Source organism: Phaenicophaeus curvirostris, chromosome 1 (genome assembly GCF_032191515.1).
Source record: "Phaenicophaeus curvirostris isolate KB17595 chromosome 1, BPBGC_Pcur_1.0, whole genome shotgun sequence".
Classification (NCBI taxonomy): Eukaryota; Metazoa; Chordata; class Aves; order Cuculiformes; family Cuculidae; genus Phaenicophaeus; species Phaenicophaeus curvirostris.
In genome coordinates, this window is record NC_091392.1 from 39,090,010 (window position 1) to 39,104,007 (window position 13,998).

Here is a 13,998-nt window from a genome sequence, read left to right on the forward strand (position 1 = left end):
AGCACCCTCCTCTCTACAACCTCCTTTCAGGTAGTTGTAGAGAGCAATGAGGTCTCCCCTCAGCCTCCTCTTCTCCAGGCTAAACAACCCCAGCTCTCTCAGCCGCTCCTCATAAGTCCTTTCTGCACTGAAAAGATGTCATCTGTAAGTTATGATGAATTGGGTGGAAACACGATTAATTACACAGTAAACCTGAAGTGGCCAAGTGCTTCCTCTGAGGATTTGGGGGGAGGATGTTCAAAAGAAGAAGCAACACAGGCACCAAGCAAAAGCGTCATCTAATTCTCAGTGTTTTCCTCTTAAATATGTCAAACTGCTACCGAGTCCAGCATTAATTATCTTGGCTCTCTTAGCTACTGGAAAATAAAAAGCTATTTAATGCCGCTTTCTGCTTCATTTCATATATTTTCACTTTAATATCATAAAATCATAGAATAATTTGGGTTGGAAGGGACTTTAAAGATCATCCAGTTCCAGCCCACCCTGCCATGGGCAGGGACACCTCCCAACCTCCCACTAGATCAGGTTGCCCAATACCTATATGACAGAACTCATTTAGATCTCAAAAACATGTTAATGAAGCAGGATATCATCTCTGCTTAACAGCTGCATTCTATATCTACGTTTTTTAGTAGTGCTGCTGATAGTGCAATTCACTGCTGCTCTTTTAAGAGTTAAACAGCTGTGCAAATAAAAGATGTGTTAGGGGGTGCTCAAGAGCTTAGAGCTGGGCTGTTAAAATTTGATATGGTACTAAGTTTCAGAAACTTGGGCACATTTTCAGCACTAAACAGTTATTTCTGGACTTCTAGAGCTGAGGTTGTGTGACTGAGTCTTGTTTTAGTTTTTGTTTGGTGTTTGTGGGGAGGGAAAGGAGGAAGGTGTTTTGGTGAACAAAGTCACTTAGAAAGCAAAAGAGAAAGGGATGCTGAGGAGTATCAGTAAGAAGAAAGTGGGTTGGTTTCATGGAAAGTGTGAATTTTAGCGAGGGATTTGAAGGGGAAGGTGTCAATGGAGTCCTAGTGGGCAGGAAGACGTAAGCCGAAGGGTATGTGAAGAAGGCTATTGAAGAAGAGCTGAAGATTATTTTATGTGTGACGGATTATGTAAGGATAAAAAAAATATATGAGGAACAGGTGAAACAGGATCAGAGATACACGGTCCTGCTGACAGCGTCATGACAGCTTTTGAAATTTCTGTTAAGGATCTCGTAGGCAGGGTATGAGAAGACAGGACTGCCAGAAAACTATTCCAAAGGTTTAACATCCATCTCTTTGTATAGCTGGAGAATAGCTCCTGAAACGTACAGATATGCTTTATAAAGACTTACCAACTCCTATATTTTAATTTCACTCCCGTGTTCTATAGGATCTGTTTTCTATATTAAAATAATTAAACAGTGAATTCAGTTGTTGCTCCAGCTTTTGCTGTGTAAGCTAGCTTTCTGACAACTAATTGGTAATGCAGCATTTCAGTAAAAATGTTTGAAGGCTTCAGATGGAACTTGAAATGCCTGGAAATCCTTCTGCTCTTGATCCAGTATAGCTCGAAGCGCTTGCTTTGAGTGTGTCTCTCTTGTGTCTTCTTTTAACGTACCTTTAGAACAGAGCGATCTGGGACATCATCGTCAGTATTGATTTAATTTTTTAAACTAGGATTTGCATATATGAGTGACTTCAGCCTGATATGCAGAATGCTGTGAGAGTTACTGGGCTCCTTGAGGGGACCATGGTATGGAGAGAAATACCAAACACAGTTTCTGTCCATGGACAGAAGTTGTGAAAGGTTCAGCATTGATAACCCAGCCTTAATTCCATGCCAGTCTGCTTTCTGCCTTTCTAAATAATGCAGTGCATACTTGGTTTCTCTCTATACATCTTTCCTAGATCCTCTACCAAATTGTCTTGGTGCAGAGCTGGACATAATTCAGTGACAGGTGAAGGAGTTCTGCCATAGCTGTTGCTTTCATATTTGAGGATGTGTATGTAAATCTGGACTTGTTAGAACTAAGGAACAATAACACTTACTTAAAATTCTTTCAGGTAATTTAAAAAATGTTTTAGCAATCAACTCGTGTGTTGTTTTTCAACCTTCATAGCTATTCTCTCGCTGCTTTTTCATGTAGTGCATGTTCTATATATACGATACTGATGAATGTGCATTTACTCATTTACTGCCTGGAACTGTTGTGCTGCCTTCAAGTAAGTGCTTTGGCTTTAAAAGGGAAAAACAAAAACTCAGAGTTATGAGTTTGACGTTTATTGTTTCTTGCTGAAAAAACAGTCCTTGTATGTGAATCTATACAGCTTATTTAATGTGGGCAGAAAGTACAGCTTAGATTTGAAATCTGATCTGACAACAGCAATGAGAAATATGTGGTGTATTTTAATGTCAAAAAATGTAATTCAAAGGGAAAAAAAACATTGCATGAACAGAATAAACAAATTCAACATGACTTTTCCTATCAAACTTCATTGCTTTCAAGGATTGAAAACATGAGGCCTTACAGGGTTTAGTGTCCCTTTAACCCTCTAATATGTCAAGTCTCATTAGAGTTACTCACCTCTATCTCTGCATGCAGTCTTCAATGGTTGTTTATTCTCTTGCCTTTACTCTAAAGTTATACCCAACTTTCCTGAACAACTTGAGATTTTGAAACTGTTTTCCCTTTGCAGTTTATTTAGTGTGTTTTGGCTTGGAAGCCATCATTTTTCCTTGTATTTTAAAAACTGCACGTGTTATCTTCCGGGATGTCATGACTCATTCCTTTTTTTGTTTTCTTATGGTCACTCTGGCACCTGAGAAAATCAGAGCCTCTGCATAACGAGAAAATAAATACACATTCGCAGGAAAGAAATGAATGATCTCAGAATACCTTTTCTGAGGTGTTTACCTAATGAACTTTTCTTTGTGTAACTGAAGGCAAAGTAATTAACTGAAAAGCCTTGTTGTGAGTCATTAAAGCTTAAGTTGCATACTCCAAATACTTTATCTGTGTAGTGTATTAACTGCCATCGCGATAATCTCTGAGTGTATCCCAAACATAGCAATAATTATCTCTCTCTCCACACACCCTTTAGAAGCTGGATGGGCTTTGCTGTTTTGTGTCTGAGTTGTGGTGTTTTATGCCAGAAGCAGTCCTGGGAACAGTAAGTTGGCTGTAGGAGCAAGCTCTTCCTTCACAGAACAAGTAACAGCACATCAGTCCCTGGCTAGATACCTTCTGGGTATCGTATTATTTGCATACACAGCCCGCAGATGTGATTTCCTAATTCTAAGAATACAGTATGCATAGGTAAACAAAGTGCCATGGGAAAGCCAATATGTACATTGATAGCAGGCCAGCTGCTAAGCGGCTGCTGTTTCAAGCCCTTTTCTTTTCAGAATACATTTGAACTAGGTATATGGAGTAGTTTGTGAAATAGATTTCACCGCATAGGTGAAAAGGAATAAACCACCTTGTATACTGTGTGGTATATGACCCAGCAGTGTGCTCAGGTGGCCAAAAAGGCCAGCAGGATCCTGGCTTGTATCAAAGATGGTGTGACCAGCAGGACCAGGGAAGTCATTCTGACTCTGTGCTCAGCACTGGTGAGGATGCACCTCAAATCCTGTGTTAAGTTTTCGGCCCCTCACTACAAGAAGGACATTGAGATGCTGGAGCGTGTGCAGAGAAGCTGGTGAAGGGGCTGGAGAACAAGTCTTATGAGGAGCGGCTGAGGGAACTGGGATTATTTACCCTGGAGTAGAGGAGGCTGAGGGGAGACCTTATGACTCTCTGTAACTATCTGAAAGGTCTCTTCTCCCAAGTGAGCAGCCACAGGACCAGAGGAAATGGCCTCAAGTTGCACCAGGGGAAGTTTGGATTGGGTATTAGAGAAAACTTCTTTACCAAAAGAGTAGTCAGACATTGGAACAGACTGCTCAGGGAAGCAGTGGAGTCTCCTTCCCTGGAGGTGTTCAGAAAGTGGCATCATGACATTGTTTAGCCATGTCACCACACATGGTGGTGTTGGGTTGATGGTTGGACTTGATGATCTTAGGGGTCTTTTCCAACTTTAATGATTCTGTGATAACAGTATACACATGGCCAGCCTCCATAGAGTAGCTAATGTGTTAAATTCACACCTTGGCTTACCCCATAGTACATTGATCGTGTACTTGTACTGTAAATTTAGGTCCAGCTGCTGTCAAAACCTTGATAGTTTTACTGTCTTTCTACTGTTTTGTGGTTCAAAAAGGATCCTGCCACGGGGATACTGCTTGTTTGGCTAGAGACAGTCCTAGAGGGGACCCTGAACAGCAGAGGAGAGGCCTCTGTTTGTGTGGAGCATTGCAAGGAAAGAAATATCAAGATAGGTTTGCATGACGGTGTCCAGAACCTTTTGTGCCTGTTTCTTGGACAGATGCAGGGGAACATAACTTGTTCCTGTTCTTTTGCTGTTCTCAAATGTAGAAGTTATTAACATAATCTCAAAAGTATGGGCATAAACATAACCTGGGAAAATGTTTCTTTAGCAATAATCAGGTTTATTGCAAAGAGATAGAGCAACTTGATTTTTTTTATTTTATTTTTGCCTCACTTCAACTTCATCTGTCTTCTTTTCTTCCTATTCCTATGCTGGGCAGGCCAAGATAGCAAGGGGTAAAAATTTGAGAAGATTTGAAGCTATGTAATAATAGTGCTTAAGACTACACCGTCTCATTGGCTTTTCTGCTCATTCATGATATAGTATAGAAGACAGATGAGCATTTTTAAGTAAGGTCCTCTGTTGCTGAATCCTATCATCTGAAGAACAGCAATGGACACTTTAAGGCCAAATAATTGAGAGAAGTTTCTCCAGGGTGTTCCCATCTTCCTCTAAGACAACTTGAAGGTAGGACAGGAAGGTGCACTAGTCAAGCAAGAATGAGCATCAGTCACAGAGGAGCTGAGCAGGATTCGAATTGGTATTGCTTTTTCCTCAGCACACTGGAGGAGGCGATTCACCAAACGGACAAATGTCTATTCTCTGTGGTATGACCTGAAGTCAACAAAAAGTATATGCAGTGACCTGCATAGGTGGTGCTAAAGGCTACTTATTGTTAGAAAAATAATGCCCTTTTAATCCACTATTTTGAAGGGTGTTGGGTGTGTTGGTATTTTTAAGCATGTTTTTTTCTCCAGCACTGAACACGATGTTGCTATTCCTAGATGAGCAGCAGATTTCCTGTTGGTGAGGGCAGCTTTGTTAGTCACTTTGTTTATGGATTTCTTCCTTTGTCTAGGGAAGCAAGTCATAGGATATCTCTGTCTGCTTCTCTGGCTCCTAATCATTTAATCTGTTTATGCAAATAAAACTTTGTTTCTGTTCTTATGTTTGGGTTTGTTACTGGTAACCCATTCCTGCTAGTCTGAATGCAGGGATCCTCTCTGAGGAATGCGGTAAGGTTGGAAGGAGGAGCAGGGGAAATCATAGTGATTCTGTCGTCTAATCTCCTGGGTAAGAAAAGCCAGAGAATTCAATGTCCAGTCCAAAATTTCCTCTGAAACTTCTACACTTCTCAGAAAGTGACTTTAGGTTGACTGTAAATGCTGGTGACTCCAACACAACCCTAGATGAGATGTTCCTGTAGTTAGTTGTCCTTTGGGTTTAATAACCATTGTGAAGCTTTGTTTCTAGTTTGTAGGACTTTAGTGGTCAACTGTGACATCTTGTTGCACCTCTTTTTTTTTTTTTTCCTCATTAAAGTCATCTGTTACAAAAAGTCTTTCACATATGTGTAATTATATGTTACCATCTTCTTAAATACCTGGTTAAATTAAGTAGGATGAGGTTTCTTGGGATCTGAGGCATGATTTTTAGACCTTGAGTAGTTCTGCAGTTATTTCTTGCATTCGTCACAAGTTTTCATCTAAGAATTCCAGAAGGTGACATAACATGTCACAAAGTCTGGCAGGTGCTGTGTACAGAAATATTTTAAGCTCCCTTCATGTTTTTATATACATCTCCTTGTCATTCAGAGGATGATTTACCACTTAGTTGCAGACCTACATGAACCTCATGGAAAATAACTGTCTACAGTGACATCCAAATTCTCTTCAGTTTTTATTCTCCTAAGGGTAACCAGACATCTCTGTTCTTAAGTGAACAGTTCCATTTGGCACCAGGAAAAAGCCTGTAGTCCAAACAATTTACCACTCCATGCATTTGTTGTGTAATGTTTCCTTGATTATATTTATTGTTTTTCACCAGAGTGGCTTGCTTATGCTTGTCATTTAACAAAAAAGTCATTCTCATATGACTTCCAGTCATTCCTTACATCTTTATATATAACAGTTGCTTCCTACTTAGTTTTCTTTCTGTTCAGGATGGAAGATCATCCCTTTTAAAGCACTGTTAAGTGGAAACTCTTTCTCCACATATGGTGAACTAAATTAGCTGATCAACTGAACTTCAGTTGATTTCTCATGGCAATCTAACGTTCTTTTACCCTTGCCTAGCTGCTTTTATTTTTTCTAAGAAGCTAATCACTTGTATTTTTTCAGCAACTTAAAGATATCTTGTTGAGGGAAACTATTGGTATGCATTCCCTTCCTGAAGCCTTTCTTCTCACGTCATACTTATGTTTGAAAGGGCTGCTCGTCGCATTCCTTCTTGATTGAGCATTTTACTGCAGATCCGTTTTGATACTGAGACTGTAATGTGATTGTTAATACATTGACCCATATCTATCTACTCTAGATGAAATGAGCAATTACTTTAAAGCAGATAGTGGTGTCTTTATTACACCACACAACTTGCTCTTCTGTCTATCCTGATGCTTTTCAACGTTGAAGTAATTTGAAAAATTCTAGTATTGAATTGCACTTATTATCTGAAGGGAATTTTTCTGCCTCTGTTCATGATTCACGTTTCCACAGTTGGCATACAAACAACTGCTTTGTTTTCTTTGCATCCCTTTACATTTTTGTGGTTTGGTTTTGAATCTTCTGTTCAGGCAGTGGTATTATATCATACCTTCTGGGTGTCCTCCTAAATGAATACTATTTGAAAGTCCTGTTGAGTAACCTATCCAAATGTTTTGCTATCCAAAATGTTAGGCAGTCTCAATAGAAAGGGAGAAACTTCCAAGGTTTATGGACTTAAATTTGTGGAGTGGAACAAATAATCCACAGGGTATCACTTACCTAGCCAATGTTTAATCTCCTGTATCTTTTGCAGTCTGTTTCTCTCATTTGGGCATCAGGAGGGGTTCCCAAGCAGACTGTCTCTCTTCTGTTTTCAGGGAGCTTTAACATCTTAATAAATATACCTGAACACTGTCCAGGTATACTACTGTGTTGTGTTCTGTGACAAGCTGGGCATCCCTTTCTTGTTTTTCACTGTAGGAAACAGACTCTTTTATTGCTATCACTTCATTCTCCAACTGAATAGGCAGTTGCCTTGTCTGAAAGTGAGTGTACAACTCTCTTTTGCTCTTCAGGATTGCTGGTTGCCAATCCAAAGGGTTAATTTTTTTTTTTTTCCTAGCAAACTATTGACTCTTCATTGTGTGGGAAACCTTAGTAGTTGAAGGTGCTTCATTCTTTACAGTAGCTGGTAGTTGAGTTATTCTTTGCTGTTATTGGTGGCTATAGGAAGCTGTACCTTTGGAAAGAAATTCTGCATTCCTATGTGAAAAAGGTCTCAAAAATTGTCTCTGCCATTGGGTTTACCTCTTTACTAATGTAATTGCAGTGAGGGCAGCTATTCTAAGTGTGAGTGGAGACAGTCTAGATACTATTTAATGATTCATGTCCTAGGAAAACATGGTTTTCCTGTTTCTATAGTAGAGACATTGTTTCTGGCCATCTGCTTAGAGCAGTGGCTTGCTGTTTGGGAAATGTTCGCAGCTGAGGACACCTACTTATGGTTTTTTTTACTCTCTAGATTTCTTTCAAACAAACAAAAAAATCCAAAACAAAAATTCCCCCAAGCCTGAAACTTTATTTTCGTCTTTCTAGGCTAAAGATTAGGATATAGCTGCACATCTATAGCAATAATGGTGATCAGAAACAAACACCAAACCAAGAGTTCACACGCAATAATAAATCAATGGCTTACCCAATCTCTTTGCATGTGAACCGTTAATTAGCATGTTTTCTTGAGAGTTTTATTTAACATGTGTATGATTTCCTGAAAGTATACAAAGATATTATTCAAAACCAAAGTAATAAATACAGGGGTAGTACATAAAAAATAAGAGCAGAATGAGAAACTTGTTTACTTCATAAATTAGTTTTCATATGTTAAAAAAAAAAAATCACTCAAAGCGCTTAGAAATCTGAAATTATTTCAGCATATGGAAACAAACTGGTCATAAAGGATCTGCAATATTAAAATACTTCAGGACACTTCCCCCCCCTTCCCCAATAAAACCCCAAATAAATAAACTCCAAACACAGTCAAAACTCCGTAATTTCTAAGTTCCTTGTGTGGTCCTTTTCCTGCTGTCCACTCTCCCCAGAGTTTGTTGTCTTGTGCTGTCAAGTGGGTCATAAGTTTTGGCAGTGGTGACTGTTTCTAGGTCACACAGTAAGATGTTGGGAAGAGTAATTTTATAAGATGCACAGAAATCTTATTTTACTTTTACAGTAGGAAAGTACTGACTTGGTATAAATTAAATTACTGTGTTAACCTCACACCACAGACTTGTTTCACTGAACTGAAGGTAGTGATGTGTCAGTTTTACAGCTAGTGCGGTAAACTCTCTCTCTATTGTTTGAAAAGAGGAAGGGAAAGAGGAATTTTGGGTTACACATTTCCAGAGGTTGTAGGGGAAGGAACCGAACTGTTATCTTTGTGGCTTATTATACTCAAGACACTTGGCACGTTTGCATTTGCATCACTTTTAAAAGGTATTATAGTAGTTCGAACTGCAAAACCAGGCTAATCCGCTTTGGTTTTATTAGTGTCATACTTCAGCATCTGAGCAAGAGCATGCGCTTTTATAAAGTTAAACTGTCTTTTAACAAACAAGTTACCCTTGACTTTTCCACCCCCTCCTTGATTGTGCTTGTTAAAGAAAGTCAGCTAGTGGAAAAGCGGTTGTAAGGAAGGGAAGAATGCTTATAAGAGAAAAATGTATGCATATACACGCTGAGATCCTGTAGATTGTGAGTTAGATGTTACAAAACCTCTAATAATACTGTGATGCAGGTGAAGTTATTCTATAGGCTGATGGTGACTAAAGTCTTTGTTTTCCATTCTTCCTAGAGATTAAGAAGCCACCGGTGGCCCCCAAACCAAAATTTGTGGTAGGACACAAGGCGACGCCTCCCCCTGTTGCACCGAAGCCTGACATTGTACTTTCTGGTGTTATACAAGCAGCAAGGAAAACCAAACCAGCAATTGCACCAAAACCGAAGGTTCTCAAGAGCTCATCTGTTCCAGAAGTTAAACCTCCATTGTCTACAAGAAAAAACACAAAAAGTTTTGAGGAGCACAGGGGAGATTCTTCTCAAACACTAGACCACTTGAACTATAAAAATGAAGCCTCAGAAGGGAGTACTGATAACACAGCATATATACTACCAATGTCGTCTTGCAAATTTGAATGCCTTCATAAGCTTGGAAATGGGGAGAACAGCTGTAAAACTCAGATCCTTTTTGAGCACTTTGAAAACTTAGAGAACATCAAAGTCAGTGAAAAAAACATGCTGGCTCTGGGCGATGGTCACAATGAAAAACTGGCAAACACAAGTCAGGTGGTTTTGAAAGCCAGCATTTTGGAAGAGAAACTTAAGGATGTTCTAACTCATAGTGTGTTTCCTAACAGCAGTCCTGGGAGGCACAGGTATGCAGACAAACTTGACACAGGTATTAGCAGCAGTTCCAAGAACAATGTTAAAATAGAGTTTATGGAACTTGTACAGTCTTCGTCATCTTCCGAGGTGGCTAATGGGAAGCAACAAAATACGGACAGTAAGCTCACTGCTGATGAGTCTCAGATGTCTGAAATTTTTCCTAGTTTGACTGAAAAAACCCACAGTTGCTCTTGCCCATTGGACCAGGAAATCCTGGAAAATGAAAATTCAAGTAGCAATAGCACATTTTCACATGAACTGGGTATGAAAGCAGATGCTGATAAAACCTCCACTGAAATGTCTTCAGTCCTGAGCTCAAAAGTGCTTCCTGTCCCTAAGCCGAGGAAACCACGTGCTGCGTGTCTAGTCCGTCAGGATGGCATAGACACCACAGGAGAAGGAACAAAAGAACCATGTACTTCGGAGAAAGATTCCTTTGGGCTAGTGGAACAAAACTTTAAGAAGCCAGCAAAAATTAATATCCTTGGTCAAAGTGTTTGTTACAACAATAATACGGAAGTGCTTCATCCTGAAAAATGTGAGATAACTCAAAGCAGTGCAGAAAAAATGCATCAGGTGAAGGAACTCGCTAAGGAGGAGTCAACTTCACAAAACCTTTTGCCTCAGTCACACAAAACTTCTGATTTGGTGGAAGATGGTGAATGTTTTTTAGATGCAGGCCATAACTTAGTTAACTCTATGGATGAGATGACAGATGATAACAGTGTGCTAGATACTGTGGACAAAAGGACTAACTTTGTCAGGTGTGATACTTTGTCCATGAGTTTGCCAAAGCAACTCAAATTAACTAGCGTTCAGCACTTATCTACTTCCAGTAGCCTCCATGTTTCCCCTCAAAAGTTGGAAGACAAAGAAGTTAAAATAAAGGATGAAAGTTCTCCAAAACCAGTTCCTAAGAAACCACAGAGGCACAGCCTACCAGCTGCTGGCGTGCTGAAAAAAGCTGCATCAGCAGAGCTTGTGGAGAAAAGTTCTTACACCTCCAGTGAGGACAAATCAAACAGTGTTCTGGAAGGATGTCACTTCACGCGTCCACCAGCCAAGGAGCAAGGCACACTGTCGTCCTGTGACATACCCAAACGTTCCTCTGAAAAACCTGTTTGGAAGTTACCTCATCCTATTCTTCCGTTTTCAGGAAATTCTGAATCATTAAAAACTGCTAACTGTGCTACCAGCTTCAACCACCTGACTGTTGTGACAAAACCTAGGGCTAAATCTCTTTCTTCTGTGGACATGGAAAGGACAGACAAGCCTTGCAAAGACCATCAGAAAAAAAATAGCTTGAAAAAGTTTCTCAACATGAAACTGTCGGTTTGCTTAATGAAAAGTGACTTCCAAAAATTTCTATCTAAAGGCAGCCAGTCGATGGATAGTGCTATTTCCAACCTTTCCACTGGTGATGGGTATGGAAGTGGTAGCAACCGGAATATAGCATCTGTAGGCAGTGAAAGGAAAGCTAAATCTGCCAAGGCGTATTCTGTAGAAATAAGTAGTCCGGCATTGCAGAAGAAGAGGCAGAGGAACAGAAGTCAACCTGATATGCGAAGTAACCAAAGGTTGGAGTTTTTAGATGGGCATGTACTTTCAGGAGTGAATTTGTCACAAATACATTTGAATTCTGTAACCAGAACTTGCACTCCGGAGTATGAGAACGTGCGTCACTATGAGGAAATACCTGAATATGAAAACTTGCCTTTTGCTATGGGTGCTGGGAGAAATCACTGTTTTGAATGGCAGAACTCCAGCAGCGTGGAAAACCAGAGCCCTGGCTTCTATGAGGTCGAGGAGCCTTGTGAAACTACAAACAGACGTTTGAGACTTGACAGGTAAACTAAAGAGAAAGGGAAGTTAAACAGCTCTGTTGTGACTCTGTTGATCGTAAACATGTTTAGATGATGACTTGAGAGGCCGTACCCATTTTGTTGAATGTCAGCTGGCCAGTTGTTGCTGTCTAAATGCTTTTGCTGTTTTGAAAACTGCACTTGGTAGAGTGTCAAGAGGAAAAATAAGCCACTTATTCCTCATATGATAAACTGGAAACTAACATCTGTGCTTTTCTAGATTTAAAGCAAATCGGGTACAATTATATACTTGTATCCAATAATGCTGTGGAGGAAAGAGCCTTGCCACAGACTCAGGATGAACTTGAATAAGCGTCCTTAGAGTGTGTACTTGCTAGGTTTGTTGGGGGAATGAATATACTTTTAGATCAACTGATAGAGCTGGGAAAAGCAGACAAGCTTTTGAGTATGCAAATTCTTCATCAGGTCTTGTAAGCTTTTTGGGTATAACAAAAGATGTTGTCTCTCCCTGAATATAGCAAGTCTTCTGTATCTTTCTGTGCTCTCAAATGCAATGAAGGTGGTAGTAGTGAACAAGTTCTGGCTGACTTGCGCTTACTGAAGGGCAGGATTTGGTGACTGCAGATTGCTGCTGTGTTTCCTTATCTCAGGAGGTGGTGGAGACAGAGAATACCAGCAGATTCAAAAAGGATTCACACTGATTCACAGATATGTCCAAAACAGATGCATGATGGAATAGGCAGGAGCAGATCTTTTAATATCTGTAATACTGTAATTGTGAGTTCCAAGAAGAGGAATGGGCCATAAAGAGTGGCCGTGCTCATGTGTTCTCACTAAATGGAATCACTTACTATGTCTGTCACAGTGTGATAACAGCTGAAGCATTGTTTTGACCCAGAATGGTACTATTTAGCTTACTAGCCTCAGCTAATCGCTTGGTCTAAGATTTATCTTAAACCAGCAGTAAGGATTGGAATGAAATACACATCTTGTAGATTTCCCTGATGAATGGGAGAGTTAGATTTATAACCACTGTCAAAGGCATCAGTAAATTTCATATGATGTCGTAAAAGTGCAACTTAACAAAGATTGGCGAAGTTCATTCTATTTATTACTGCATGGAAAAACATGCAAAGGAAAACAGAGTTAAAATTGAGTTCACAGAGAAATCAGAGACACAAAAGAGTAAGGAAAACCCATTGAGTCATGAGGTTCAGGGCAAACCTTGTTTTCTAGGCTTCTCAGAGGGGAGTCTAGGTGCAGCTAGGTTCAAACTTAGTATCAGACTTTGTCAATGGTTTATGTTTAATGAAAGAAATACAAAGAGTAAGGGAGACCCTCCTGTTGAGTCATGAGGTTCAGGATGGGACCCCCTTGCTTTCTAAACTCCCCAGAGAGGAGTCTAGGTCCAGAGTTAGGCATAGAATTGGTCAGTGGTTTATGTGTAAAGGATTATATATGCAAACTTTATAATAATTAATACTGAGTAGCTGCATGGTTTAGTAATGTTTCATTAGCATATATTCAGCATGCAATCAAAGTTACCAAGGCAAAATGAAAGTTACTGTACTACAAGGTTACACGCAATATTGATTGCTTACCAAAGATCCGCTATTGTTTAAAGGTCTCTCTGCCTGGAGGAGCAACATTGAGAGGTGTCTCAGCTCAAGGGGAGTTCACCACCTTGCTGCCTAGCTCAAAGAAGGCTCACTTAGGCAATCTTATTTATGGAGTAAAGAGAATGGCTCGTAGTCAAGCTACATGCAACAGGGAGAGGTATTCATGAGACTCCTTGTACCCACAACTTTATTTGTTCCTTGATAATTGAGTCTTGGAAAAGCCACCAGTTATTCATGTGTTAATTGCATGATCTGTGTTCCAAGCTCATTTGCATCAATGCTTGCTTTGCACAGGCATTTACCTCCTCTGGAGCCTGCACCAAACCACCAGCCTGGTCGAGGGATCGAGCACACCCCTTGCAACTGCATAGTCCCCAGGAAACTTCTTTCCGCTGTTGAGAGTGCATGCATATTGACAAGAATAAATGATCTAGCTTGTAGATAGTCGCATTTAACTTAATTTTCCACTGAGAATTACTAAGCTTCATTTCCTCTTGGATGTGCGTGTAGCAGTTGTGCACTCCAGCGCATCTGAGAGCTGGCCATTCTTTAGAGGAGTATGTCCTCTTCTGTGTGAGAGACAAATATTATAAGTGGTGTCTTGTGTTAATGATTGTTTATAGAGTTGATATTTTCAGCTCTGGGCTATTTGATAGAAAGCATGAAACCTTATCATAGGAAGTAGGACTTCTGGTTATGGACTTGGTATATTCATTCATGTGGTTGT

At 39.9% G+C, this 13,998-nt stretch overlaps 1 protein-coding gene across 1 annotated transcript in view; it reads left to right on the forward strand.

Moving 5' to 3' along the window:
• FGD6 (FYVE, RhoGEF and PH domain containing 6) overlaps positions 1–13,998 on the forward strand; it is a 75,768-nt gene that overhangs the window by 1,169 nt on the left and 60,601 nt on the right. Inside the window, exon 2 of the mRNA XM_069853272.1 lies at positions 9,240–11,676. Within this exon, the coding sequence (XP_069709373.1) occupies positions 9,240–11,676 (2,437 nt within the window). The remainder of the gene's footprint in view (positions 1–9,239; positions 11,677–13,998) is intronic.